Source organism: Physeter macrocephalus, chromosome 9 (genome assembly GCF_002837175.3).
Source record: "Physeter macrocephalus isolate SW-GA chromosome 9, ASM283717v5, whole genome shotgun sequence".
NCBI classification, from domain to species: Eukaryota; Metazoa; Chordata; class Mammalia; order Artiodactyla; family Physeteridae; genus Physeter; species Physeter macrocephalus.
The window spans coordinates 102,423-130,357 of NC_041222.1; the positions used below are offsets into that span (position 1 = coordinate 102,423).

The 27,935-nt window shown below is 55.7% G+C and overlaps 1 protein-coding gene across 2 annotated transcripts; it reads left to right on the forward strand.

Moving 5' to 3' along the window:
* Nucleotides 1–465: 465 nt before the first annotated feature.
* SH2D3C (SH2 domain containing 3C) lies at nucleotides 466–27,886 on the forward strand. 2 transcript variants are annotated; one of them, XM_024126386.2, is made up of 11 exons: nucleotides 466–561; nucleotides 10,151–10,190; nucleotides 17,275–17,403; nucleotides 18,506–18,960; nucleotides 20,263–20,387; nucleotides 22,134–22,657; nucleotides 23,583–23,698; nucleotides 24,271–24,442; nucleotides 25,272–25,383; nucleotides 25,754–25,960; nucleotides 27,270–27,886. In XM_024126386.2, the coding sequence occupies exons 1-11, from the start codon at nucleotides 518–520 to the stop codon at nucleotides 27,443–27,445; spliced, it is 2,100 nt and encodes a 699-aa protein (XP_023982154.1). In that variant the 5' UTR covers nucleotides 466–517; the 3' UTR covers nucleotides 27,446–27,886. The 2 variants fall into 2 exon arrangements, with proteins under 2 accessions (XP_023982154.1, XP_054942931.1); XM_055086956.1 differs by lacking the exons at nucleotides 466–561; nucleotides 10,151–10,190 and adding an exon at nucleotides 13,089–13,297.
* The last annotated feature ends 49 nt before the right edge of the window (nucleotides 27,887–27,935 follow it).

The following is a 27,935-nucleotide window of genomic DNA, read 5'->3' on the forward strand; positions in this document are numbered from 1 at the left end:
CTTAAATTCGGCCTCATTCGGGTGTGGAGCAAGGACTGTATGCAGGATAGCGGGCCTCGTAGTTCCGGGGGCGTTCTGAGGTAACCGAAGTCAGAGAAGCGCGCTGAGGGTTTGCGGAAGCGGGGCGGGGCGGGGCGTGGTGAATGGGCGTGTGCAGGGGGCGTGGCCTTCCCCTGCGGCGCAGGGACTGTTGGGGAAGCTGTCCTCGGAGTGGGGCGGGGCGAGGCGGAGGGGGTGTGCTCCGACCTGACAGATGGGGGAGAGGGCGGAGCGAGACAGCAGGCGGAGGGCGTGTCCGAGCGGGGCGTGTCCGAGGCGGGGCGTGTCCTTCCCGGAGGGAGGAGTAGGCGGTGGAGCGCTCCCAGGGAGGGCAGAGGGGCGTGTCCGAGGCGTGGCCTACAGGCCAGGCTCCTCCCCAGGAGTCCTGCTCTAAGCTCCGCAGCTCCGTATCCTGAGAAAGGCGGGAGCCGTCGAGCAGAGGAGGTCCCCGGGCTGCAGGACGCGACGACAGGGAACTATGACTGCGGTGGGCCGAAGGTGCCCCGCACTGGGACCCAGAGGGTGAGTGACCGAGCTGGGACCGAGGAGGGCCGCCGCCGGGAGCGGGAGTTGTCTTGAGGGGGAAATCCGTGCCCCTGGGGCAGCTGACAAACCTGGGTGTGAGTTTAGCATCAGGGACTTTTAAACTTTCTTTTGGTGTAACTCTATCCCCAGCCTCTCCCGGCACAGGTTGGGCATATTCTGGTCACAACAGTACCAGAAGAGAGGCACTATTACTATCTCCGGTTTTCAAATGAGGAGAGGTTTACTTGCCCAGTTTGACACAACTAGTGAAAGTCAGAGCTAGGGATTAACTCCACCTTCCTGGACCAGGCCCTCAACGACTAGGCAACCCATTCCCCTCCAGCAGGTCTTGAGACACCTTGAGAATGCCAAGTCTAGGACCCAGCCTTCCTCCCCTGTGGGCAGAGATGGTCCTGGCAATGCCTCTGGCATCAGGCCTGGCTTAGAGCTAACAGAGGAAATAGGGAGACTCTCCCTTCCCCCCCTAATCATCTGGAGTGTTCAGGGGTCCTGAGGGGGGTGGGGTTAGCAGATCAGATTGAGCCCTTTCCTGGTACCCTGGGACCCAGTGTCCCACCTGCTCTCCAGGCCAAGTAGGAGTCCAGGAATTGGTGAACATTTCTTCTAGGAGCCTGTGAAGCCCAGATCTGTGCTGGAGTCAGGCGACCTGCTTTGCCTGTGTGATCTCAGGCTTGTCCTGCCCTACTCTGGGCCTCAATCTCCCCAACAGCCAAGATGGGCCTGGGATGGTCTCTGAGGATCCATCCAGCTTGGGAACAAGGGCATTTGAGAACTGCCACTGAGTAAGACTGGGAGCCTCATTCCTGAGTGTCCCAAGGGGGTCATCCCAGTGGCTGTTCAGGGAGCAGTGTAAGCTGGGGAAGACGTGTCCCTCCCCTACCCCCGGGAAGCAGGTTGCACCTGGAGCAAAAGGAAGGAAGGGGAAGAGGTGAGGCTGCAGGAGTTTCCTGGTGCCCTGTTCTCTGCTGAGATCATGGGGGATGCAGAGGAAGGAGGGAGGAGGGGCCAATAGAAGGGGAGTGAAGGGCCTTTAGCTCCCCAAAAGGAGAGCACCAGCCCAGTCTCCCACCATCCCCCGGCACCCTCAGCATTCTGCAGGGAGATAGTAGGTCCAGAGAGCCCTGACACTCTACCTTCAGTCCATGTTATAGAGGAGGAAGCAGAGTCTCAGAGAGGGAAGGGAGGTCCCCCAACACCCCACACCCACACACACACACACAGGAATTGTCAGGCCAGGGTCCCACCAGAGGACAACTGGCAGGCCCTGCCTGGAACACTCAATGGGTGCCATCTACCACATTTTACCAGCGAGGAGACTGAGGTTGAGAGAGAGAAAGGGACTTTCCTGGGGTCCCAGAGAGATTAAGTGTCAGAGCCTAGATTTGATTCCGTCCTGACCAACTCCCAAGCCCAAGCACTTAACCACTAGGCCACATTTCACCTCCTGCAAGTAAAAATCTCAGAGCTGTCTCTACCATTACTTCAAATGACTTCCCATACCCCCGTGAAAAGGCGGTAATAGGAGCCCATTTTACAGATGAAGACATCGAGGTTTTGTGAGGTTAACAGCTTGCTCGAGATGACACATTTGAGTTGGAATTTCATTCATTTTAATAGTTACTGAGATGCAACTATCCCTAGACATTCTTCTAGGTTCTGGGGAGACAGCAGTGAGCACAGCAGACAAAACCCTGCTCTCAAGGAGCCCCCATTCCAGTGTGGGGGAGACAGATGATAAACAAGATAATGAGTTACCGGTCAGCCAGAAGAGAAAAGCACTACGGAGAAAGATTCAAATCAAGTAGGGGAACTGGTCTTGGAGGGTAGTGGCTGGTGGTGGCAATTTAGGAAGGTTAGCCAGGAAGAAAGTCTCAGTGAGAAAATGATGTTTGAGCAAAGGAGATGAGGGAACAGACCCTCTTTTTTTTTTTTTTAGTTGAGATATAGTTGATATGCAATATTATATTAGTTTCCGGTGTACTGGGAACAAACCATCTTGATATCTGGGGAAGGGTATACTAGGCCGAAGGAATAGCAGGTATGAAGGCCCTGAGGTGGGAGCATCCTTGGCACGTTTGAGCAGCAGCAGAGAGCAAGATGGGGGCTGGGGAGAGGAGTGGTGGAAAGGAGGCCAGAAAGGAAATGGGTTCAGATAAGTAAGGCCTGGAAGGCCCGGCAAGGACCTGGCTTCGACTCTGAGTGAGTTGCAGTCGTTGCTGGCCTCAAGCAGAGGAAGGCCCCACTCTGACTTATGTTTTACGAGGACTCCTCCTTTAAGGGGGATTTGACCGCAGTCCTACTCATTCTAAAGTGTCTCACCTGAACATCCTTTCCTGCCTCCCAGAGACCCAGGCCCCTCCACTCCACTTCTAGGGCTGTTCAGAAGGAAACTGAGATGTGGAGAAGGAAGTACCCCGGCCGGGGGGCACCCTGTGTTGCCCGTGCCCCAGCCCTGGTGCCAGGCATTGAGAACAGGCCAAGACCCCCGTCCCCACCCCCCCACCATTTCCTTTCGGAATGTTGATTCTGGTCCAAGAATTCCCAACACTCCCCAGAGTCCCACGACCCTCTCGGCCCTGCAAAGTGACGTCAGCTGCCGGGCATCTGGTAGTGATTACCCACTGGGGGAGGGGGCTGTGGTGGGCTCAGCCCATTCAGCCTCCTCAGACTCTGGGCGGCTGGTCCTTGTCTTCCAAAGGGGCCCAGCTGCTCCTGGCTCTCATTTCCTGTGGAGACTTTCTCACAGCCCTTGAGACCCCCAGACGCCTGAGGCTGTGGGAACTGCGCTGGCTCGGGAAGGATGGACGGTCCCCCCACCAACCCCAGCTGGAGCCACATCCCCTCAAACCCTTAGGGGACTCTGTTTACAGAATGCTGGACGTATGTGGCGTGAGAGCTGGGGAAGAAATGGGTCGGCTACATCAGCAGCTCAGAGGCCCGCTGACTGTCTTGACAACATTGAGAAACCCCCTTCCCCTCTCTGACCCTCAGTTTCCCCATCTGTAAATTGGGGACAATAACAGCACCTGCTTCACAGGGTCATCGTGAGGACTAGACAAAGTAGAGCATTTATCCTGGTCCTGGCCCGAGGAAGTACCGGTACACAGGCTGCTCAGGCGATCACCACACCCATTTATAGAAGAGGAAACTGAGGCCCAACAAGGGGGATTTGCCCAGGGTCACACAGCCTCCTCCCTCCCAGCTGAGGGCCCTCTTCAGAGCCCCTGAGGGTCTTTCCTCTGTCCATGCCCACTCCATTTCCTCTTCCTCATGTTGATTCTGGGCTCCTGGTCTGGTCAAAATATTCTTTTTCTTCACTCTCCCTTCCCCAGTGTCCCCCATCTCCATCCAGGAGCAGTCCCCGTCATCTGGGGGAGCCTGCCTTGGGCAAGGAATAAAGCAGAGCCAACCCAGGTCTCGTCTGAGCAGCTCTGCGCCCTGCTATAAAGTGGGGCTTCCACACAGGCATTCAGTCGTCTTCCCCATTTGCTCTTCTCCAGCAGCTGTTAAGTCTCAGCAGCTCTTGGGACTCAGACTCCTCAGCTCTGCCCTGGGATGAGTGGCCCCCAATCTGTCCTCTCCTCACAGAGCTGGGAGCCTTCCTGCTCTCTGCTGGGGAGCTCACCCCTGTCGAGAAGACTGAGGGTGCAGAATGGCGGAGAGGAGGAAGGACGTCTCCAGGACAGTGGTGGCCCATCGTACAGGAGAGGGGGCAGGGCAGAGGCTAAAGCCAAGGGCCTTCCTGGCAGGGAATCCCAAAGGCCTCTTGGCTGGGTGTCCCCAGAGAGATGGGGCTTTCCACCCCAGCTCTCTCTTCTCAGGGTCTTTAAGGACTAAGGAGCGTAGAGCAGGGTTGCTTCTCTGCCCCGGGTGAGTGAAAGTCAGAGTGAAGGAGGGAGAGTATCTTCAACCCCCCAGGAGGAGCAGGATGGGAGATTTCCTTTTGGGGGGGTGGTGGTGCTGGGGCAACTAGAGGAACCACAGGGGCTAAGGAACCTTCCACCTTCCCTTCTCATAGGATCCTTGCAGCCCCTCTGGGAAGACAGTTAAAATATGCCCATTTCACAGATGAGGAAGTTGAAGCTCAGAGAGGGGAGGGCAGGGGGAAAGCTGGGAAGCACGAGGCAGACGTTGGGGAAATCTCCACTCAAGGCCATATGACCACACCCCAGGAAGCAAAGTGGGGGACAGACAAAGGGCAGGGAGGCTGCAGGGCTCTGCAGGGCAAGGCTGCCCGTGGTGAGGGAGGGCCAAGGCGGAACAGGATGGCAGCCTCTCCTCCAGGGACCCTGGGGGAGCTCTTCCCTCCTGGCCAGGATGGAGACCCTGAAAGTAAAGCTCAGACCGAAACCTGCACTGGGGAAATAAAGGATAATGGACTCTAATGACTGGTCATTAATTCAATTAATTAAGCTAATGTATGCAATAAGTGGCACCAGTTATAAGAACAAATCAGCTAATGCAGGCAATTAAAGGGGTTGGTAATTTAAATAATTAATGCAGCTGATTAATGGAACTGATTTAGCTCAGTTGTCACTATTATTTATTAATTGATTTCGCCACTAATATTAGAGAGGAAGTGCCTTTTAAATCCATAAAATAAGAAATTACTTGATTAATTAATTAATGGAGCTGAGTTTTATTTTTAAAATTTTTTTAAAATACAGTATTTCAGCTTCATTTTATTATTTTTATTTTTAAATATTTATTTATTTATTTATTTATTTTTGGCTGCGTTGGGTTTTCGTTGCTGCGTGCGGCTTTCTCTAGTTGCTGTGAGCAGGGGCTACTCTTCATTGCGCAGGCTTCTCATTGCAGTGGCTTCTCTTGCTGCGGAGCATGGGCTCTAGGCGCATGGGCTTTAGTAGTTGTGGCTCGTGGGCTCAGTAGTTGTGGCACGTAGGCTGTAGAGCGCAGGCTCAGTAGTTGTGGCGCACGGGCGTAGTTGCTCTGTGGCATGTGGGATCTTCCCAGACCAAGGCTTGAACCCGTGTCCCCTGCACTGGCAGGCGGGTTCTTAACCACTGGGCCACCAGGGAAGCCCGGAGCTGAGTTTTTTAAAATGGAAGCTTTGATTCCTGGATTTGATCATTACAAAGGGAGAGAGAACATTCTAGAAATCTCCAAGCAAACTGAGATCTGCAGGCTGAGTAGGGATTACTCTGACTCTAAGGGAGAGAATTCCTCTAGGAAGAAGGAATATCATGTGCAAAGGTCCTGAGGCTGGAGGGAGTAGAGCTCTTTGGAGGAAGTGTGAAGCCTGAGTGCATGGAGGACCCTAAGGAAGAGAGGAGGGGTGGCTGGCAGGGGCTGGGTCACAGCGGGCCGACCCATGACAACTAGAGTTTGTCCTCAGGATTGCAGGGGCTGCTGTGACATTCATTCATTCAAAAACATCTTTACAGGGGCTTCCCTGGTGGTCCAGTGTTTAACACATCGTGCTTCCACTGCTGGGGTCACGGGTTCGATCCCTGGTCAGGGAACTAAGATCCCACATGCCACGCAGTGTGACCAAAAAATAGAAAACAGAGCAAAACATCTTCATAGGGTGCCTGGCACCATTTTAGGCAGAACCCAACCCCTGCCCTTGCGGAGCTGATGTTCTGGTGAGAGAAGATAGTGCATGGCAAGTCAGATGAAGCCCTACGGAGAACGACGAAGCAGGGCGGGGAGGTGGGGAGCATTGAGAGGCCACACTTCACTTCCAGATGGGCGGCCAGGGAAAGCCTCACTGAGAAGGGACATTTTGGTGAAAACCTGAAGGAGGGAAAGGCGGGAGCTCAGTGGATATCTGGAGGGAAAGTATTCTCGCAGAGGGAACAGAAAGTGCAAAGGCCCTGAGGTGGGAACAAAAGGCAGCAAGAAGCCCAGCCTGGCTGGGGCAGCGTGAGTGAGGGGAGTGTGGTCAGAGCCAGTGTGTGAAGGCTGTTATGAGGACTTCAGCTTTTATTTAAAAAATATATTTATTTATTTATTTATTTTTGGCCGTGTTGGGTCTTCGTTGCTGCACGTGGGCTTTCTCTGGTTGCAGCCAGTGGGGGCTACTCTTTGTTGCGGTATGAGGGCTTCTCATTGCGGTGGCTTCTCTTATTGTGGAGCACGGGCTCTAGGCGCACGGGCTTCAGTAGTTGTGGCACGTGGGCTCAGTAGTTGTGCCTCGCGGGCTCAGTAGTTGTGGCTCGCGGGCTCTAGAGTGCAGGCTCAGTAGCTGTGGCGCACGGGCTTAGTTTCTCCGCAGCATGTGGGATCTTCCCGGACCAGTGCTCGAACCTGTGTCCCCTGCATTGGCAGGTGGATTCTTAACCACTGTGCCACCAGGGAAGTCCCCAGGACTTCAGCTCTTACTCAGTGAAACTAGGGGTCACTCCAGTGGGTTGGAGCAGAGGAAAGTCATAAGCTGACTCATTTTAACAGGATTGCTCTGGCTGCTGGGGGGAGAACAAGTCAGAGGGACACAGATGCAGGCTGGGCGGCAGTGATGAGGTGGTGGCCATAGTCTGGGCAAATGATGGCAGTGGGTGGTGAGCCAACATGGTCACCTTATGTCTTAGGAATCCTGGAGTGTTGTAGGGGGGCAGGGAGAGGTGATGGGGGCTGGTGGTGGCTCCAGGGGGCTTAGTTTCTCCGCAGCATGTGGGATCTTCCCGGACCAGTGCTCGAACCTGTGTCCCCTGCATTGGCAGGTGGATTCTTAACCACTGTGCCACCAGGGAAGTCCCCAGGACTTCAGCTCTTACTCAGTGAAACTAGGGGTCACTCCAGTGGGTTGGAGCAGAGGAAAGTCATAAGCTGACTCATTTTAACAGGATTGCTCTGGCTGCTGGGGGGAGAACAAGTCAGAGGGACACAGATGCAGGCTGGGCGGCAGTGATGAGGTGGTGGCCATAGTCTGGGCAAATGATGGCAGTGGGTGGTGAGCCAACATGGTCACCTTATGTCTTAGGAATCCTGGAGTGTTGTAGGGGGGCAGGGAGAGGTGATGGGGGCTGGTGGTGGCTCCAGGCCCTCAGCTTCCCGGGCCTGGGCCTCTGCCTGAGCACCCCCACTGGCTCTGGCCACCTCAGCCCACCTGCTCCCTGGGGCAGGCGCTCCCTCCCCAAGGCTCTGCTCCTGCCCAGAGCGTGAGGGGAAGTGGACAGGAAGCAGGAGGAAGTGCTAGGCGATCCCAGTGTCCTGGCCAATCTGTTCCCAGCAGTGGGAGGATTTCCGGGCCTAAATGGCCGGAAACACTGGGATGGGACGCCTCACCCAGGAAGAGCAAGGTGGTGAGAGGGGGAGGGGTCTGTACGCCACCCCACTCCCAACTCGGCTGGACAGAGAGAACCCAAACACCTTTGGGAGCCTGCTAGGGCCAGGCTGCAGCTTGAGGGACTATGGTTAGAGGTCAGGAAGGACTTTGCAGGAAGGAAGGCTAGCACCAGGGACTCTGGAATGTCAGAACAGGGTGGATTGTCAGACAGCTTCTCAATGAGGAGCCCCTGGCCTCGGGAGCTGGGGGAAACCCTGCATGCAATTCTGCCCTGGAAACATATACTTCACCCACAGTTTTTGTTTTGTCTTGTTTTCAGCTCAGCTGTTTTTGTTTTAAATTTATTTTATTAGATTGATCACATTTAAATTTAAATTTGGTGCTTCTATATTTGAGGAAGCAGTTCCCTGATGTTTGACTTTCCTCCCTGTTTTGCAGATGGCCATACTGAGGCCTGTGCCAGCCAGAGAACCAGGGTCCAGCCTGACAGAATTAATAATAACAATAGTGATGAATACTGGTTGAGAGTTTACTGTTCATACATTCCTTAAGCAGTAAAGAGTTCTTGAGCTCCTACCATGTGCCAGGCACCATGGTGGGGGCTCACCTGTGAGCGATATAAAGTCAGTGCCCCAGGGGAGGCGTCAGCTAACTGAGTCAACAAATAAATGTAAAGTGATTGTTTCAGGCAGAGATTGAGGAAAAGGAGGCAGGGTTGAGGACAGAGAGTGAGGGACAAGGTACTATTCTTGGCAGGGTGGTCAGGGAAGGCTTCTCTGGGTTGGGGCCATTAAGCAGAGCTCTAAATAAAGTAGGGGGAGGGGCAAGCTGTGTGATGATGTGGGGTGGGGCGGAGAGCATTCCAGGCAAGGGAACAGCAAGTGCAAAGACCCTGTGGCAAGAACGAGCTTGGCAAGGAGGCCAATGTGGCCGGGGCAGAATGAGGGATAGAATGAGGGAGGGAGGCATATTTTGGGGGTGGGAATTGATGAGGTGGGCAGTCAGCTACCACCAGGGCCACACAGGACATTGTAGGTTGGGGAACACATGAGCCTGTTTACACTTGTTTTTCTGGCATGAAAATGGCACCCTCTTTACTCTCACAAGGGAAGAAAAGTCTTGGTTTAGTTGATAAATTACATGGCCAGCCATTTGCAGACCATGGAGTGGGATTTAGATTTTGTTCTTTGAGAGATGGGAGGCTTGGGGGTGGTTTGTGCACCGCGATCTGCTTAGCTTTTCACTTGAGCGCCGCCTGGGTGGCGGAGGGCTGTGAGGGCAGACACAGCGAGAAGGCTGCTGTGTGCTCCACAGAGGACACAGAGGGCGTCCCAGATGGGGCAGGGTTGACACACGGAGAGAAGTGGTCAGGATCTATTTTGGAAGTAGAGCCACAGGATTTCCTGATGGATTGGGCGTGGAGTGTGAGTGAGAGAGGAGGTGCAGAGGACCGCAGGGTTTTGGGCCAAACAAAGCAACAAGAAGGATGAAGCTGACATCGACTGAGATGGGAATCGGATGTGGGGAGCAGGGGCATGGGGTGGGGGGGATCAGCAGTCCTGCTTTGGATACGAGAGTCAAAATGACTTCAGACATCTGAGAGGAGATGCTAAGGAAGCAGTTGGGTTTCTGAGTCTGGCGTTGAAGGGGCAGGTCCAGGCTGCATCGGAGAAGGGAGGGCATTTAAGGCCGAGGACTGGGGGAAGTGGCTCACAGAAGCCCTCACAAGGAAGGGTGATATCTATTTGGCACCCGGGAAAAACAGCCACCCCCAGCCTCTGGCCTCTCCAGGCCCCATTTGACCACCTCTTAGGGGAGGGGATCAATTCTGCAGCCAAATGTCACCAGCAATGGCGCCATGATGTGCCACTGGGTGGGTCACTCTGCACTAGGGAGTGAGGGTAGGGCGGGAGGAAAGGAGGCTGAGGCCCAGCCTGGGGCCACCAACTGTGGAGTCAGGGAGGAGGTGGGGAGCGAACACCAGGAGAGTGCAGCGTCCTGAAGCTGGTTGAAGATATCAATTCAGGGAGCAGGCCCCGTGTTAAGCATATAACTTTCATCAGCTCCCAGAGTCCTCGAGAAAACCCGATGAAGCAGAGGCTATCATTACCCTGATTTACAGACAGGAAACAGGCTCAGAGAGGTGAAGGTACTTGCCCAGGGTCGCACAGCTGGAGAGTGGAGGAGTAGCCCAGCCAGCAGATTCCAGCAAATGCTATCAGCTGCAGTGCCCCCTCCTGCCTGCAGGTGGGCAGAGACTGGCAGCTGGGTAGCCAGGCAGGGCTGGGAACACTCACTTTTCTTCTCTCCTTGCAGGGCCACTGGAGAGCCAGAGGCTGGCGGGGACTATGTGAAGGTAAGAGGGGCTGGGAGGGGACACTGGAGGGCCCAGAGTCTGTTCCAGGAAGGGCAGTCCTTTTCTGGCCTTGTTAGGAGCCAGATCTCACCGACTGTTCCCAGGAGGAGAAGGTCTAGGAGTCAGGGCAGCGTGTGGGGTGTGCTTTCAATCCCAGCATCTTCTTCCCATGCCTTCCATCATTCTTTCCTGGCCCCAAACTCAGGACTTCCCAATGTCTGCTACTACCAGACTGCGTCCAGCTGCCAGCTGGACAGGGCCCCAAGGGTGGCTCCATGCAAAGACCGGCTCTAATCCCACTTGGTCTCTGAGCGTGTGCTGCTGGTGCCGGGAGGTGGCAGCAGGAAAGGATGACTCAGTTCCTCATCACAGATAATGGGCACACTCACATCGATCATAAGCTTAATTTGTCCCGGGCACTGGGAATGTTGAAAATGCAGTTTTGAAATAATAACGATAACAACAATAACACGACAGAACATTTTGAGTGTCTATTGTGTGCAGAGCCCTGTGCTGGCTGCTAGCTCTGGGAGTCAGTTCTGAGCTCTTCACACGAATGAGGTCTTTGACTTCTTCCCTCATCACTGGGCAGTGAGGGCTTTCTTGTGCCCATTTACAGATGGGAAATTTGAGGCCCAGAGAAGTGCAGTGACTTGCCCACAACCACACAGCTACTGCAGGGCAGAACTGGGATTGCTGTCCAAGTTTATTTGATGCCAAGACCATGAACAGAGCCCTTGACCTTCCACATCCCGGAGCACCCACCCCTGAGCCAGGTCCCCTGCCGAGTATGGAGCACACAGCAGAGGCAAGGAGCACCAGGCCCTGTGTTCCAAGGGCTCCTGGCCCCATGTGGGGACCAGGGCAGAACCACACAATGGTTTGGGCTTGTGTTTTGTAATTTAGCAGACCCAAATTTTAGTCCCAGATCTGCCACTTATTTGCCACATGACTTTGGGTGTGTGTGTCACCTCTCTGAGCCTCAGTGTTCACCTGTATGAAATGGGGTAGCGGTGGTGCTTCCAAACCAGGGTTGCTATGGGCTCAATGAGTCCATGCCCATGAAGGGGAGATCTGGGCCTGGAGCAGAGCAGGCCGGGCTGGTTCCTGACCCCAGGGCATTCCATCACCCAAGATGCTGCCTGTAAAGCTCTGTGTAAGTGACTAGTAATGAGCTCTGTGGGAAGTGCTCACATTGCTGTCCCCCACCATCCCCAGAAGGCTCAGATAAGAAGCCATTGGAGCTGCAGAGGTAGGGGACGACTTTCAGCTCAGGACCTGGGGATAGGGAGATCAAGGAAGGCTTTCTGGAGGAGGAGGCATTGAAGCCAAGCCATTGCAGTTGACCAGGAATATTCACCAACATCCTCTCTCCAAACAGAAAGCTGGAAAGGAGATAAGATAAGCAGAGATGGGTGGTAGAGTGATCCAGGCAGAGGTAAGAGTGTGGGCGCGGTCAGAAAGCAAGCTTGAGTGAGCCCAGGAAATGCAGCCCAGGGCTGCAGCAAGTTGAGCAGGAGCTGCTCCCGGGATTTGGGCCCTGGCTCCTCATCCCGAGCCCTGACACCGCAGAGGGGACAGAGGCCTCAGGTAGAACCAGCACCAAAGCCAGTGGTGGACCACACAGGAGCATATTTCGGCACCCCATAAATCCCAGCTGCCTGGCAAGGTAATGAGATCCCCATCACTGATGGTAGTGAGATCCCTGTGAGGATTAGCTTTGTATTTTTCCCTTAGTTTACTGGGCTGAAAAATGTAATTTAAAATGCTATAAAAGAGATAATACCTGCTCACTGGAATTGATTAAAGAATCCCTTGAAGGATGAGCTCAAAGGAATGTTAGTTGTAGCTTCAAGCCTCAGAAGAGGGTGGAATCAATAGTCGGTTACCAAAAGTCCATTCCTGACCTTACGTACTCAGCTTCCAGAACGCCAGGGTTTCTCAGATGTGAGTACTTTGCTTCTAAGGCAAGGATTCTAAAGTTCCAAGACCATTAAATTCCACGCTCCATGCTCAGAGCTTCAGATGTATTTACAGAAAATAATCAACTATCTGAGACCCAGAGAGGTGGACTCACCTGCCTAAGGTCACACAGCCTGTCAAAAGGATTTGAACTCCAGGCCTGACTGATGCAGTCAGTGATGACTCCCTTTGTGCTGAAGAGCCTAAGATTCTAGGACCAAAAGTCCAGATTCTAAGACACTAAGCTTGAAAACAATAGCAGGCATTTATTGAGCACTTATTTTATGTCTGGCAACTTACATGCATCAGTTCAGCCAATGCTAACAAGAGTTCTGTGAGGTCAGCACAGGTATGTTTTCCAGATGAGTAAATCTGGACTCCAGGAGAAGGGACTGATTGGGTGGAGGTGGGGCACCGCTAGTTGAACCCAGGTTGATTCCCAAACCATTGAACCTTACTGAGTCTCTGCCCCCCCCCCCCCGCAAGTCTGTCAGTGGAATATCCCGCAATTCCCAGCAGAGTCCCTGATTCCAAATCAGAGATGAGAAATCCTGGGCTCTGGGAGATTTCCTGAGGCCACAAAGGATTTGGTCAAACATATACAGGGATTTTTCCAGCTTTAGATATGATTTAGTTCAAAGTCTCTGCCCGCTCCGGGTCAGTGAGGGGTGAGACGAGTGGGGGCCGCAGGACCCCCCCTCCCTTGCCGGCCCAGGGGTCCCCACCCCGTCCTTCTGCGCCCCGTGAAGCCCCCCTTGGCAGGTCCCCCGTTCAGCATCCCCGGACTACAGGCTGCCGGGGCGCGCGGGGCTGGAGCTCTGGGGGCTAGGGGCGGGGAGCCGGGGGCGGGCGGAGGGAGGAACAATGGCCCCCTCCCCTCCCGGGGCCGGCTGGAGGGTGGGGTCTCCCCGCCCCGCCTCCCCGCTCCTCCCCTGACAAGGCGATGAGGTAATCGCGCCGCCGAGAGGCAAGCGCAGCCGGTGCCCAGCCCGGTCGGTCCCGCGCCCCTGCCCCGCCGGCAGCCGTCCCCCGCACGGTCCCGGCCCTGGCCGCCCGGCCCCACCATGACCGAGCGGTGCAGCCTGTGGAGCGCCCTGTCGGCCGCCGCCTGCTGCTTCTACCGCGGCTCCTTCGTGCAGGTGCAGGTGAGGGGGCGGCTCGGCCCCCGCCAGGCGCTCCGGGCTGGGACCCCTGGCCGCTCGCCCCCGGAGCCGGGGGGCCGCAGCCCGTGACGCCGCGCAGGGTCCGGCCGGGCAGGGGCTGCGGGCTGCGGGCTGCGGGCTGCGGGAGGGGGCGGGGTCGCCCCAACCTCACCTCTGGGCGCCCAGACGCTCCGCAGGGTGAGGGTCCAGCTGCCGCTCCCGAGACTCGGGGCTGCTGCGGAGGTTGCCGTTCCGGTCCTGCCTCCTCTGCAGGACGGAGCTGAGCTGGGGCGTTGGGTACCTGGAGGTGGGGTCCCCGGCGTCCTGCCGGTCCTCCAGCGAGCACTCCGGCCCCTGCGGCTGACCCGGGCAGCCTGACTCCCCATTGTACCGGGGGCGCTGGGCTGGGGTCCAAAGGCTGAGTGAGGGGTGGGAAGCTGAGGGGATGCTGCGGGTGCCGAGGCTGGGGCCAGAGTGCCTGCAACCCTCCTGCCCTCTAGGTGGGCTCGGGCGTGCTCCGGGCGCGGGTCTCCTAGCCCAGCTGGCCGGTCAGTGCGGGACGGCGCCGTGGCGGTGAAAGGGTTAAACGGAAGGGGGTGGAGGGGAGGACCCGGACCCCGCCTCTCTGCGGAGCATCATCTGGGGATAGCTTTGCTTAGGGTTGCGAGACTGAAGGGAGCTAGAGGGGGCTTGCTGGGCACCGGCTGGTGAGAAGGGCTTAAGACCCTGACCCGGGGTCTCCGCGCCTTTGCCTCCCGAGCCCCCTGGGGGACGCGGGGCGCATCACCTCTGCGCTCCCCCAGGCTCACACACGCTCCGAAGCCCGCCTGAATGACTGCCCCGCCGGCGGCTGAGCGCCGCATCCCCGCACCCGCCAATCAGGCGCTCGCAGGCCGGGAGGCGGTGAGATCATCTCTGGCCAATAGCAGTGCAGCGGGAGCAGGGATGCTGCATTCGCGCCCCAGCACCCACCCTCCTTGGGAGCTAGGGACCCCCGGGTCGAAGGTGAGGAAGCACAGGGACCCTAGTGGTCCCTAACCTCAGGTGTGTGGGAGGACCGAGTTTGTCCCTCCAGGTTCTCCCTGGCCATTGATTATGGTTGGAAAAAGTGGAGCCCAGTCTCCCACCCCCCATTTACAGATGAAGCTACCCAGGCCCAGAAAGGGAAAGTGATTGGCTCAAGGTCATACAGTGGCAGGCCGAGTCTTGAGACCAGGTTCTTTACCACACAGCCCCCTCCCCTTCTTTGCCCCCTGTCCCTCTTGCTCCAGCTGTGGAACTGGGGCAACTTCTCCACTGCATGCTCTTTGTCCAGGAGAAGGAGTCTCCCCTGTGACTTCCACTCTTCCCTCTCCAGGGTGTGGCGTGGTATAGGAGAGGGGCCAGGACCCTGAAGAATAGGGAACCCCATGGAGGAGTGTAGGTATCTGAGTTAGCTAATCTCAGTTCACCCCGGACCTCCCTGCCTTTCTGGGGTATTGGCTTCTACCCTGGGCGGGGGGTGTACAGAATCCCCATCCTCAGGCCCTGCCTTTCCCCGAGCACTCATCTCCATCACCCACTCCCACCATCTGTCCCCAGAACCCTACAGGTACCTCAAAGCCCAAACTTTTATGGGCCCATCCCCAAGCTGCTCCTGCCCCAGCCTTGCCCACCTTGGAGAGTGTCTCATTGTCCTCCCAGGCTCTCTACCTGCAATCCTCTCTGACCCCTCCGCCCTCTTCCCCACCCCTGATCAATGGTTGTGTAAACACCCTTCCCCCAGTTCCCATCCCCACGCCCCACCCTTCCCTGCCATTGCCTGGAAAACACTAGGTCATCTCCACGCAGTGGATGGAACCTGCCCCAACACTTTAGAAACCTTCTGCGGCTCTGCTGTGGCCTCTGGGTAAACCCCAGCTCCCCAAGGCAGCCTCACGGCCCTGCCGTGCCTGCCCCTGCCACCCCCAGCCCTTTCGAAGCTTCTCCTCCCGCCCCCAGGGCCTTGGCTCTGCCTACAGGGCCCTGACTCTGCCACTGTCTTCCCAGAGCTCTTTCCTGCCCACCTGCCTGTCCCCACCCTGATGCTTTTGCTTGGCTCAATCAGGCCTCAGTGGAGACGTCACCTCTTCAGGGACTCCCTGACCAGATGAGGAGGGACATGCTCATCTGCTCCTGGAGCTCCCTGTGCATCCCTGAACATCCAGAGATCCTGGGGTTGCTTGTCAGTATCTGTGTGGCTCCCCCAGGACAGAGGCCGCCTGTCCTGATGACCTTGGGCTCAGCCGCTGGCACAGGACCTGTCCCAGAGTAGGGGTTCAGTGTTGAAATAATGGAGTCAGAGACTCTAGATATCTCTGAAGCTGGGAACCAGGATGTCTTGGCAGCAGTGTAGCCGGAGGTAAATCAAGCCAGTGGGAGCAGAGGGCTGGAGAATGGAGCAGCAAGGTTAGGCTCTGAGAACTGTGAAAGGTCAGAGGAGGCAGGGACTGGACTAGAGGATGCTGGACCCTGGTGAGGAGCGGGTCCTGGGGAGAGATTGCCCTTTAGTGCCCCCCTTCATCTGTCCTGCTGCCTGGCCAGGTCTGGGCCATATCTATCTGTCCTGGACCAGCCATCATTGTGGTCTGGAATTGGGGGAAGGGAGGGAAGCAATGTCACATGTTCTGGCAGTGACAAGGACAGCTGTGGGCTAGCTGCAGTGCTCTGGAGTATTGTCTCCTTTCATCCTTGCAATCCTGTGAAGCAGGTTCTGCAATTGTTCCCATTTTACAGAGGAAGAAACTGAGGCCCGGGGAACTCACAAGACAGCCAGGATTGGGCTGGGCTTCATGGTGGGGTCACACCTGGCAGCAGGGGCTCCCCTCCCCCTGTTCTTCAGCCTCCAACCCCAGGCCACAGTAACCAGGAAACCAGGAATCTCCCCCTTGGGCAGGTGGAAGGGGGGATCCTGAGCATTATCTCCAGTGAGTGACCTTGGGCTTCCCTGCTGGGCTGCAGTTTCCCCATCTAGCAAGTATTGGTTGAGACAGCAAGGAAGAAAGGGCTTTGGGAACTGTAGAGGACATCACAGGTGTCTTTAGGCAGGGGGGTGCTCTGCTACCGTGTTTGTAGCTGCCTCCTCGACGCCTGTTTAAGTCACTGTCCCAGAATGTATCCTCATACATTCAGCCCTGTTTTTGTCCATGCTTTTGCCTGGGTACCTGGTGTGTTATATACGTGTAGAAATCCTCCCTCCCTCCACTTCAAGATCAGTTTGGTATCTTTGGTGCAGAATGAGTGTTTGTGATTGACATCTCCTCCAGGAAGTCTTCCTGGACCACTCCACCTGGACTAGACTTCATCTCCTCCCTTTGGAAAGCAACTCGGCTCTTTGCCGCTGTCCAGTGTTGTGGTGCTGACCTCAAATGCTCATGTCGCTTTAAAAAAAATTTTTTTAAAAATATTTATTTATTTATTTGGCTGCGTCAGGTCTTAGTTGCAGCACACAGGATTCTCTCTAGTTGTGGCATGCCGGCTCAGTAGTTGCAGCGCACGGGCTCTCTTGTTGTGGCACGCAAGCTCTAAAGCGCGCTCTTAGTTGCCCCGCGGCCTAGCTGCCCCGCGGCATGTGGGATCTTAGTTCCCTGACCAGGGATCGAACCCGCGTCCTCTGCATTGGAAGGCGGATTCTTAACCACTGGACCACCAGGGAAGTCCCTCAAATGCTCATGTCGCTTTTGCCTCCCCTCTTAGTCTAGGAGCTTCCTTGAGGACAGGTTTATTTATTGACTTATCTACCCTGGCGCATAGTTCAGAGCCTAGAACACAGTAGGCACTTTTCGGTGGATTTAATTGAGATTCCGTTACTCCTGCTGGGATAGGGACTCCTGCGTGAGGATCTGTGCCTAAGTGTTCCCGGGGTCCCAGGATGGAATGAGTTCACCTGGGGTGGTGGAGGTTGGGAGGGAAGGAGGAAAGGGCTTCAGTTTGGATGCCAACTTTTGCCGTCTCCTGCCCAGTTCTCCAAGGAGAAGTACATCCTGGACTCATCGCCTGAGAAATTGCACAAGGAGCTGGAGGAAGAGCTCAAACTCAGCAGCACAGATCTCCGCAGCCACGCCTGGTACCATGGCCGCATCCCCCGTGAGGTGAGCGGGCCCTGAGCTGCGACCTCAGCCCTAGACCCACCACCTCGGCCAGCCCCAGCCCAGAGAAGCTCTATTGTTTGGTGGGTTCAATCAGAGTAGCCTGGGTTGAGGTCTAGTTCTGCCATTTACTGACTGTGTGACCTTGAACAAGTCACTTCACCTCTCTGAGCCCCAGTTTCCTTATCTATAAGATGGAGGATAATAATAGTGCCTACCTTAAAGGCTGGTTGTGAGAATTAAGTGAACTAGTGCATGTGAAGTTCTGAACACGATGTCTGACATGCAGTGAGCTCAATGAACATTGTCCTTTATGGTGGTGGTTGTTATTATTACTACGATTATTTTTACTGTAATTGTTATAGGTCTATACATCAGCCTCTTGTGTGTTTGGTCAGTGCATATCAGTCCTTAGGCTACTCAGTTTTGACAAAGTTGAATTTCTGGGCTGAGGCTAATAGTCACCTGTTCCCTTTTACATTCATGCTGTAAATCTTTGTCAAGTATCAGCTCTGTCAGGTCCTGTGCTGGGCACCAAGGATGCAGAGATAAAATAGGTGATGGCTTCCCTTGAGGGCTGGTATCCCAGGGTAGGGGTTGACAGGCAGGCAGACCATCAGAGCCCAGTGGGAGAAGTGCAAGAATGGAGTACCCAGCAGGGAGTGTGGGCTGCCCCGAGGAAGGGGTGCTGAGGAGAGAGGCCATTGTGAGACGGATAGGAGTTCACCGGGTGGGCAGGATGGGAAGGATGTTCCAGGCAGAGAAAGTAGCTTGAGGTACAAAGGCCCAGAGCTGTGCCAGAGCGCTGGGTGTTTGGAGGATTGAGGATTGTGAATCCACTCTGGCCAACGTGAGACCTGAGAAGGGGTAGGTCGGAGACCTGAGTTTCAGATCATGGCAACCCCCATCCCAGGGTGTTATGTCCTCCCATGCCTGAGCCTCTGTTCCCCGGACCCAGGGCCTCTGGCTGAGTTGCACCCTCTGAATCTGGGTCAGAGGGTGCAACTCCCAAGCTTCAGATATCTCTGTTCACTGTGTCCCCCAGATCCCGGGTCTGGCCCTCTCTGCCCCTGCCCTGCTCCAGCCGGACCCTTGCCTCTCGCAGGTCTCCGAGACCCTGGTGCAGCGCAATGGTGACTTCCTCATCCGGGACTCGCTCACCAGCCTGGGCGACTATGTGCTCACCTGCCGCTGGCGCAACCAGGCCTTGCACTTCAAGATCAACAAGGTGGTGGTGAAGGCGGGTGAGAGCTACACCCACATCCAGTACCTGTTCGAGCAGGAGAGCTTCGACCACGTGCCGGCCCTTGTGCGGTATCACGTGGGCAGCCGCAAGGCTGTGTCGGAGCAGAGTGGCGCCATCATCTACTGCCCTGTCAACCGCACCTTCCCGCTGCGCTACCTGGAGGCCTGCTACGGCCTGGGCCAGGGCGGTGGCAAGGCTGCCAGCCCCGCCAGCCCCTCAGGCCCCAAGGGCAGCCACATGAAGCGGCGCAGCGTCACCATGACCGATGGGCTCACCGCCGACAAGGTCACCCGCAGTGATGGCTGCCCCACCAGGTGAGTGAGAACCTACGCGAGGCCTCAGGCTCCCCATCTGTCAAATGGGGGTGTTGGTCATGAGAGTGCTAGTGAGAAAGGGGAGGCCCAGTCACACGGGGCTGAGGTGCTATGACTGCCCTGGCGCCTTGGTGTGCGGGGAAGAACAGGAGGAAGCTCAGGCTGTGCTGAGTGGAAGTCTGGAGCGCAGGTTGCCATCCCAGCTCTGCTACAGCTAGCTGTGCACCCTTGGCCCTGGCATTCCTCCTCTCTTGCCTCCATGTTCCTACCTGTAAAAGGTCCTCACTCAGAAAGCCCTCTCTGGCCTAGGGGGAGCCCTGGGTGCTGTCCTGTCCCCGGCAGGGGCCTGGTCCTTGTCGCCAGCCCACCCCACCCCACCAGACTAGGCCAAGGTGGGCATCAGAGCAGAGGGCTTTGCAGGATGCAAGCCATTGCACAGGGAATGGAATGTTCTCAGCGACATTTCTGGTGACACCCAGTTGTCTGGGGCTAGGTGACACCAGGCCCTGATCCCAGGAAAAGCCACAGCAGCCAATCATTCCTGAGGTCCTACTGTGTACCTGGCCCTCTCTTGGTGCTCTTGTGCCCAACTTCAGTGACTCCCACGTCCCCCTGGGAGGTGGCTTCTGTCCGTGCCCCCACTTTGTAGATGAGGAAATAGGCTTGGAAAGGGGCAGCCGCTTGCTAGAGAGTGGTAGGACCCAGTTTCTAACCCAGGCCCTCAACTCCGAAGTCTGTGCCCCTAATTTCTATGGCCTCCCTGGCTGTTTGCAGCAAGACCTGCCATCCTGTGCCACCAGCACTTGGATAGGTCCCATCTCCCTGGGCCTGGGCTGGGTGCTGTCAGCCAAGGAATTGCTGGTTGGATACCCTGTGGGGAGTAGCCACTTGGCCTGTGGTTTGGAACCAGTGATCCAAACGGTGCCAGGATCCACAGGCCATGTGTGCCCAAGGCATCCTGGGTATAGTATGGGAGCAGTGAGGAGGGGCCAGGCTGGTTGGCCTGGCTCCCTTGGCCTGCCCACATTTCCTGCTAGCCCCTCTCCCCAGACTGTTCTGCAAGTTGGGGGCAAGGTTCCCAGGGAGGAGAACAGTTGTGCAGGTTGTGGACTGCACAAGCCTTTCCTCCTCTGGGCTTTAGTTTTTGTACCTGTCAGTTGGGAGGTTGGACTTGATAAGCTCCAAGCCTTTTCTGCCTTTGAAGTTCAGCAGATCTTGGATGGAGGCAGAGGTGGGGGTCCTAATACTAGCTGAGGACCCTGACCTCTGGGCTGTCTGCTCATGAAGGTGTCTGCTCCACAGCATATCACTGCCCCACCCCCGGGAATCCATCCGCAACTGTGCACTCAGCATGGACCAGATCCCAGACCTGCACTCTCCTGCGTCCCCCATCTCCGAGAGCCCCAGCTCCCCCGCCTATAGTACCGGTATGTCCAGTCCAGCGGAGGGGGTAGGGGCAGGTGGGGGGATCTGGTGGGAGTAGTCTTGTGTGCGCACGTGCGCGCTGTCTTTGACGACTTCTGTTATAGTATGTGATCATGTGTGTTTCTACCTCTTTTCTTTTATTTTTATTTTTTATTTTTTTTTGTGGTATGCGGGCCTCTCTCTGTTATGGCCTCTCCCGTTGCGGAGCACAGGCTCCGGACGCGCAGGCCCAGCGGCCATGGCTCACGGGCCCAGCCGCTCCGCGGCACGTGGGATCTTCCCGGACCGGGGCGCAAACCCGGTTCCCCTGCATCGGCAGGCGGACGCGCAACCACTGCGCCACCAGGGAAGCCCTCTACCTCTTTTCTGAGAGCAATGCCCTGCAAGAGTTGACACTAAAAACTTGCCAGCAGAACTATCGATGTTGACATGCAAAACATATCCATGGCTCGTTCATTCTGCAACGACTCATTGAGTCCCTGTTGGGTACCAGGCACTGTGCGTGTGGTTTCCAGTGCATTCTCCTGAATGTTACTGAATCTGGCTCCAATGCTGTGCAGTGCGTGTGGTCAGCACCACTCAGCCCCCATTGGCCAAGCGCCTCCGTGTGTGGTGCTCTGCCAGGCCCTGCATCGGCTGGGACTTAATGCGTCCCGGATTCCAAATGGTGGGCTCAAACCGGACTTGTCATGCTTGCTTTAGTCTTTTAAATAGACTTTTTCAGAAAAGTTCTAGATTCACAGCAAAACTGAGCAGGAAGCACAGAGCGCTGTGCTTTTTTTTAAATACAAAGAAAATTTCTGCTGTAGAAACATGCCACTAGTTCATTTCTGGAAGAAAACAAGTGTTTTCAACAGGCCATACTGCATATTGTCCACCTGGCAGGAAAAGCTCACAGACAGAGGTGCATTCCGGGAGGAACCTTTGCTGGGAGACACCATGTTGCTGTCTATATGGGTTGTCACAAATTCTTCTCTAAACACGGGCCTGCCAGCTTGTCATAAGTGCCAACTTGCCTTCAAAACAACACCCTTGGGTGTAAATGTTAAAATGCCTCGCCACAAATTATTTATCGGACAATTTCTAAGCAACGCGGCTCAGGGAAGTACCCAGGAGTGAGGACTTAAACACCTGGTTTTAAATCCCAGCTCTATGCCTTGCTGGCTGGGTAACCTCAGGCAGGTCAGCTGGCCTCTCTGAGCCTCAGTTTTCTCATCTGGAGAATGGGGATCATAAAAGTACTGACGCACAGGATGTTGAGAGGGTTAAATGGACTAATGTGCAGAGAAGGATCTCGCAGCCAGTAAGAGCTCAATAAACGTCACCTCTAATTTTGGATGATGGTTACTGTTTTGACCGGTATATCTCCAGCATGTCACCAGTTCCCAGGACACATGTACTCAATAAATCATTATTACTAATTCATTGAGAAATAATTCCATACGAATGAACTCCAGCAAGTGCTTAGCTTCTCTGAATCGCGGAAGGCTCCTTCAAGTAGCTCCATCGTTCCCCAAGGCTACAGCAGCCTTAGGGTAGGAAAGTGAGACTCCTGGGGTCCAGGTAATTTCAGAATACCACTGAGAGCTGCTCAGTGTGCCAGAGTCTGCTGGGCTGGGCCTGGGTCCAGGGAGGTGGGGCTATCACCCATGTAGGGTGGATGGAGCCTGTCCTTTGGGAAGGGGGTGGGGGAACCTCACTGCGTGGGGAGTCATGGAAACTAGTCCTCTCTCTTTATCTCCCTGCAGTGACCCGTGTCCACGCCTCCCCTGCCGCCCCCTCAGCCACAGCGCTGCCTGCCTCCCCTGTCACCCGCCGCTCCAGTGAACCCCAGCTGTGTCCTGGAAGTGCCAGGGAGTCGGACAAGGGCCCTTACTCCAGCCCCTCCCACACCCGCTGCGAGGCCTCCCCATCACCATCGCTCAGCAGCTACAGCGACCCGGACTCTGGCCATTACTGCCAGCTCCAGCCTCCTGTCCGTGGCAGCCGAGAGTGGGCAGCAGCTGAGGCCTCCAGCCGCCAGGCCAGGAGCTATGGGGAGAGGCTTAAGGAACTGTCAGAAAATGGGGCCCCCGAAGGGGACTGGGGTAGGACCTTCACAGTCCCCATCGTGGAAGCCACCTCTTCCTTCAACCTGGCTACCTTCCAGTCACTACTGATCCCCAGAGATAACCGGCCACTGGAGATGGGCCTCCTGCGTAAGGTCAAGGAGCTGCTGGCAGAGGTCGATGCCCGGACGCTGGCCCAGCATGTCACCAAGGTTGACTGCCTGGTAGGTGCTGGGTGTGCACTGGGGCAGGAGCAGCACCTCCGTCCTCTGGCTTTGGGACAGGGGTCCGGGTGGTGAGGAGCTGGCCCCAAATTCCCAAGTATAGCGAATGGGCCTGGATTCTGACTTCATGGCCGTCCTTCACGTGCTGTGTGACTCTGACTAATCACTTTACCTGGGCCCCAATTTTCTCCTTTAAAAAAAGCAAAAACCGAGATATTCTTGCTTCCTCCAGATGTCAGTTGGCACTGGAACCGAGGAGTCCTGAAAGCCAGTGGTGTCTGGCTGCCTGGGACACTTTTTGAGCCTGGTGAAAGTCAGTCTGGCTGGTCCAGGGAATACAAAAGGCCCGACTTCCCGTCCCCACCCCCCCCTAGTGGACAAAACTCATTGCCTAGGTCCATAAATTGTTAATGCCTGGGCCTTTGCTTTGAATGAATCTTGACCATCTAAGGACCCTGACTTGCTCTCCGTCTCAGTTTCTCTCCCTGAAGTTTGTGGCGGGAGGGCACTGACTGCTTGGTTGCACTGGTCTCTGAGCTCAAGAAGCAAGAAAAGAAACGGTGCTGAGAGGTAGCTCTGTGAAGAGTGCTAGGCGTGAAGGGAGCAGCCCTGGGTTCTAGGCCCACTGTGTGACCTTGGACGAGCCCTTTCCCCACCGGACCTCAGGTGTGCCTTCTGGAATAAGGGTGTCCTGGGCACCTCTGGCCCATGTCAGACACCTCTGGGCAATTTTCCCATTTATCCCGTGTTTCACAGATGGGGAGAATTAGGCTCATTTTGCTCCATGTCGGAGGGTTAGCAGTAGAGCTGGAATTCAAACCCAGCCTCCCAGCCAGGCTGCCCTCCAAGATAAAGCTCCCTGACTCCCAGATGGCTTGAGCTAGCCGTGACAGAAAATTAATCAGCCCTCTGGGCGTCCTTGTAGGTTGCTAGGATACTGGGCGTTACCAAGGAGATGCAGACCCTAATGGGAGTCCGCTGGGGCATGGAGCTGCTCACTCTCCCCCATGGCCGGCAGCTACGACTAGACCTGCTGGAAAGGTAAGGCGAGTACACAAGGGGACTCACGGGGAACCCCCTGGGCTACCGCGCGGCCCTTCGCTGTGGCCGGTTGGCCAATCACAGCCTCTCACCCCGGCTCCCAGGGGTTCTGGCCACGCCCCCTATCCCATTGACCAATCGCTCCTTCTCCATATCCAGCTCCAAGTAATCTTGGTTTCCCGAAGACCAGACCGAGTCCTTTATCTCCGAATTCACATTTTGCATCCTCTTGACCGATCACAATCCGTGAGCCTTGGCCCTCTCATCAGCTCTGGCTTCTCTCCTTTTCTTTCTTAGAACAGCTCTACCAGATGATTTCCGATGATTTCCGCTGATCGGTCACAAGCGTCTCAGCCTAGCGCTCTAGGGCCTCTGGCCCCGCCCCCTGACTTATACTGACCAATCAGAAGCCCTTAACTTTGCTTTTCCTCACTCTGGCCGCGCCCCCTAATCTCATTGACCCTTTGCAATCTCTCGCTCTTGGCTCTGCCCTCCGCCCCTCGGCTCTCAACCACAAGGACCCCCAACCCTAGGTCCCTGGCCCCGCCCCTCTGACCTGGCTGCTCCGACAGGTTCCACACCATGTCCATCATGCTGGCCGTGGACATCCTGGGCTGCACGGGCTCCGCTGAGGAGCGGGCAGCTCTTCTGCACAAGACCATCCAGCTGGCGGCCGAGCTTCAAAGGACCATGGGCAACATGTTCAGCTTCGCTGCAGTAATGGGCGCCCTCGATATGGCCCAGGTACTGAGGGGCCCACGTAGAGCTGGGCATAAGCTAGTCTCTGTCCGGAGGAGCCCTGGGATGTGTTCCTTTGGGATAGCTGTATATTGAATCAGGAAGAACTTTGTGACCTTCTAGGCGGCATTGGTGACAGGGTAACTGGGAGAACTGAGTCCTGACTCAGTTCTGAGTGCTGACCTGCTCCCAGACAAAGTCTTCCCTTTTCCCTGCTCTCAGTTTCCCTACCTGTAAAATGAATGAGGAGCATTATATGAGTTTAAAGAATGAATATAAAACGGCACTCATTTAGCACGCACTGACTATATGCTAGGTGCTAGCTACGTCGAGTACCTTAGAAGCACCGATTCCTCAAAAAAAAATCTCCTGAAGGGAGTGCCTTTATTGTTCTCATTTCACCTATGGAGAAACTGAGGCAGAGCAGTACTTGCCTAAAGTCACATTCAGAGGCTGAAAAAGTTGCGATTCAAACTAGGTCTGTCTAATTTCACAGCCCGGACCTCATCCACACTACACTTCCTCTCCTTTGCCTCGTCAACAGTGACAGCAGGGTCCCAGAGCAGTGGCTCAACTCCCAGCTCTGCCACTTATTTTTGGAATGACCTTGGGCAAGTCATTCCCCTCTCTGAGCCTTAGTTCCCTCATCTGCAAAATGGGTTGTTGGGAGGGCTTCATGGGAAACGTGTGAAAAGCAGTCAGCACGGTCCCAGATTCCTGAATGGTGACTATACTAATACTTGTTATCGCACATCTGGGTGTCCGCTTGGCAGAGTGGCCTGTGGCCCCAGCAGGCCCCTTCCCTGGCCGGTCGCTCACATTCGGGTCTCCCCAGATTGCCCGGCTGGAGCAGACATGGGTGACTCTGCGGCAGCGACACACGGAGGGAGCCATCCTCTACGAGAAGAAGCTCAAGCCATTTCTCAAGAGCCTCAATGAAGGCAAAGGTACCTCTCCCACCTTGCCGTGTGACCTCGGACAGGTTCCAGCCCTCTCTGGGCCAGCAAAGACTCTCCCAGTGGGGAGGATGATGAGGGCTTGACTGAGCTTTGTGCAGGCTGTTCCCGCACTCACTTTCTGCGTCTGGCAGCCGTGTATGCCACGTCCAGGTCCAGCCTCAGCCCCTGAGCTTGGCCAAGGCTGCAGTGGGTTCAGCGGGAGGACTCCGAAGGGTTTGTCTCAGGAGTCAGAATCCCTGGGGGCTCTCTCTGGGACCTCAGGCAGGCCCTTTCTCCTAAAACATCCTCGGTTTCTGGGACCGCGGTGGATGGCTGGGCCCTGGGAGGACCTCTGAGCACCGTGCGTCCCTCCCTGCAGAAGGCCCGCCTCTGAGCAACACCACATTTCCCCACGTGCTGCCGCTCATCACTCTGCTGGAGTGTGACTCCGCCCCGGCCGAGGGCCCCGAGCCCTGGGGCAGCACAGAGCACGGTGTGGAGGTGGTGCTGGCTCACCTGGAGGCCGCCCGCACCGTGGCACACCACGGCGGCCTGTACCACACCAATGCCGAGGTCAAGCTGCAGGGTGAGTCATGGGTCGCAACTGGGGGCGGTCCCGCCACTGATCCGGCCGGCCTGGGCCTCCCTCCACGTGACCTGCTCTCCCCTCTCCTCCAAACACCCCTTCGCATTTCTCCATCCCTCTTTCCTGCATGTTTCCCTGACTTCTTTTTCTCACCCCTTTTCCTCACTTATTCAGCAGTCTGACAAGCGGTTGTTAGTGGCAGGCACCAGGTTGGGTGCGGGGAACAAAGAGATGATTCAGAGGGCACCATAGCTGTGTAGCTTAGCTTCTCTGAGCCTCAGCTTTCTCATCGGTGAAGTGGGCGTCCTAACAGTCCTACTTTACAAGGTTGTTTACAGAGCACTCGGCCTGGGGCCCTGGGCCTGAGGCAGACCTGCCCTGCCTTCAAGGAGCTCACAGTCTAGTCAAAAAGTAGAACTCCTGGGCTTCCCTGGTGGTGCAGTAGTTAAGACTCCACCTGCCAACGCAGGGGACACGGGTTCGAGCCCTGGTCCGGGAAGATCCCCCGTGCCGCGGCGCAACTAAGCTTGCGAGCCACAACTACTGAGCCTGCGCTCGAGAGCCCTCGAGCCACAACTACTGCACACCTAGAGCCCGTGTTCCGCAACAAGAGAAGCCACCGCAATGAGAAGCCCGCGCACCACGACGAAGAGTAGCCCCCGCTCGCCGCAGCTAGAGAAAGCCTGCGCAGAGCAACAAAGACCCAACAGAGCCAAAAATAAATTAATTTAAAAAAAAAAGTAGAATTCCTCCTTGTGGAAGGAGCAGAGAGATAATGTCTTCAGATGATCCAGCTTTTACTTTTCTAGGCAGTATTTAAGTTACAAAAGTTCTCTGTAGACCAATTGGAAATAACAGCTGAGCAAAACCAAGATAAAACAAATCACCAACAGTTACCTGGAGGTAAATGCCGTGAGCATGTGGCATATGTCCTTCCTGCCTCTCTTCTTCGGAAAGGACAAAAAAGAAACTATTTTTTTACATTTACTTACAAAACATACGTACATTTCTTAGGAAAAATTTTGGAATTTACAGAAAAATATAAAAGAGAAAAGAAAAATCTCCCCCCCAAAATTAATTTTAATATTTTATCTTCTAGTCATTTTTAAATTATATGTTGCAAATAGTGGGACAAAGACTGGGTGCTAAACTGCTTGGTCATGTTCATCAGCAAACCTTGTGGGATCCCTGGTGGAGGTGGGGGGAGGTCCCTTGGAATGAGGCCCTGAGGCATGCGGTGGCTCTGAGTGGGAGTCCCAGCCTCCCCAGCTGGATGGTGGATCCCTGACCCCTGTGCCCCACCCTGCAGGGTTCCAGGCCCGGCCAGAGCTCCTCGAGGTGTTCAGTACCGAGTTCCAGATGCGCCTGCTCTGGGGCAGCCAGGGCGCCAGCAGCAGCCAGGCCCGGCGCTACGAGAAGTTCGACAAGGTCCTCACTGCCCTGTCCCACAAACTGGAGCCTGCCGTCCGCTCCAGCGAGCTGTGACCCCCGTGGACCCTTCCCCTCTGCAGCTGCGGGCAGCAACAGGGACAGAAGGGCACAGACCTTTCCCCAGAGCACCCCAGGGACACTGTGATCAGCCCGAGAACGTTCTGGGTTCAACTCCAGGATCTCCCTCGCACCTCCAGGGTCCTGCGTGGACTCTGGGCTCCATCCCGCCTGCTACTCACTCGCCAAGTTTTCCTTCAGGAAGAACTGGAACCCCTGTTTCTCCCTCCAGCTTCTGCTTGTCCCCCTCCTGCTGAGGTGCCCTGTTTTTGAGCCGCGGGAGGCTTCTCACACCTCCTCACTCTTCTCCAGGCGCCTGCCCCCACCCCCTCACTGACACCAAGACCTCCCTCTGGCTGTAAATACATCTGTCTGTTCTGTAAATAGTTGTACAGAAGCCGTGTTCTTTCTTTCATATAATAAACTTTTATGACTCTTTCTTCTGTCTCTCAGGGGGCTTTGGGGTAGAAGGAAGTGTCTTTTCTCA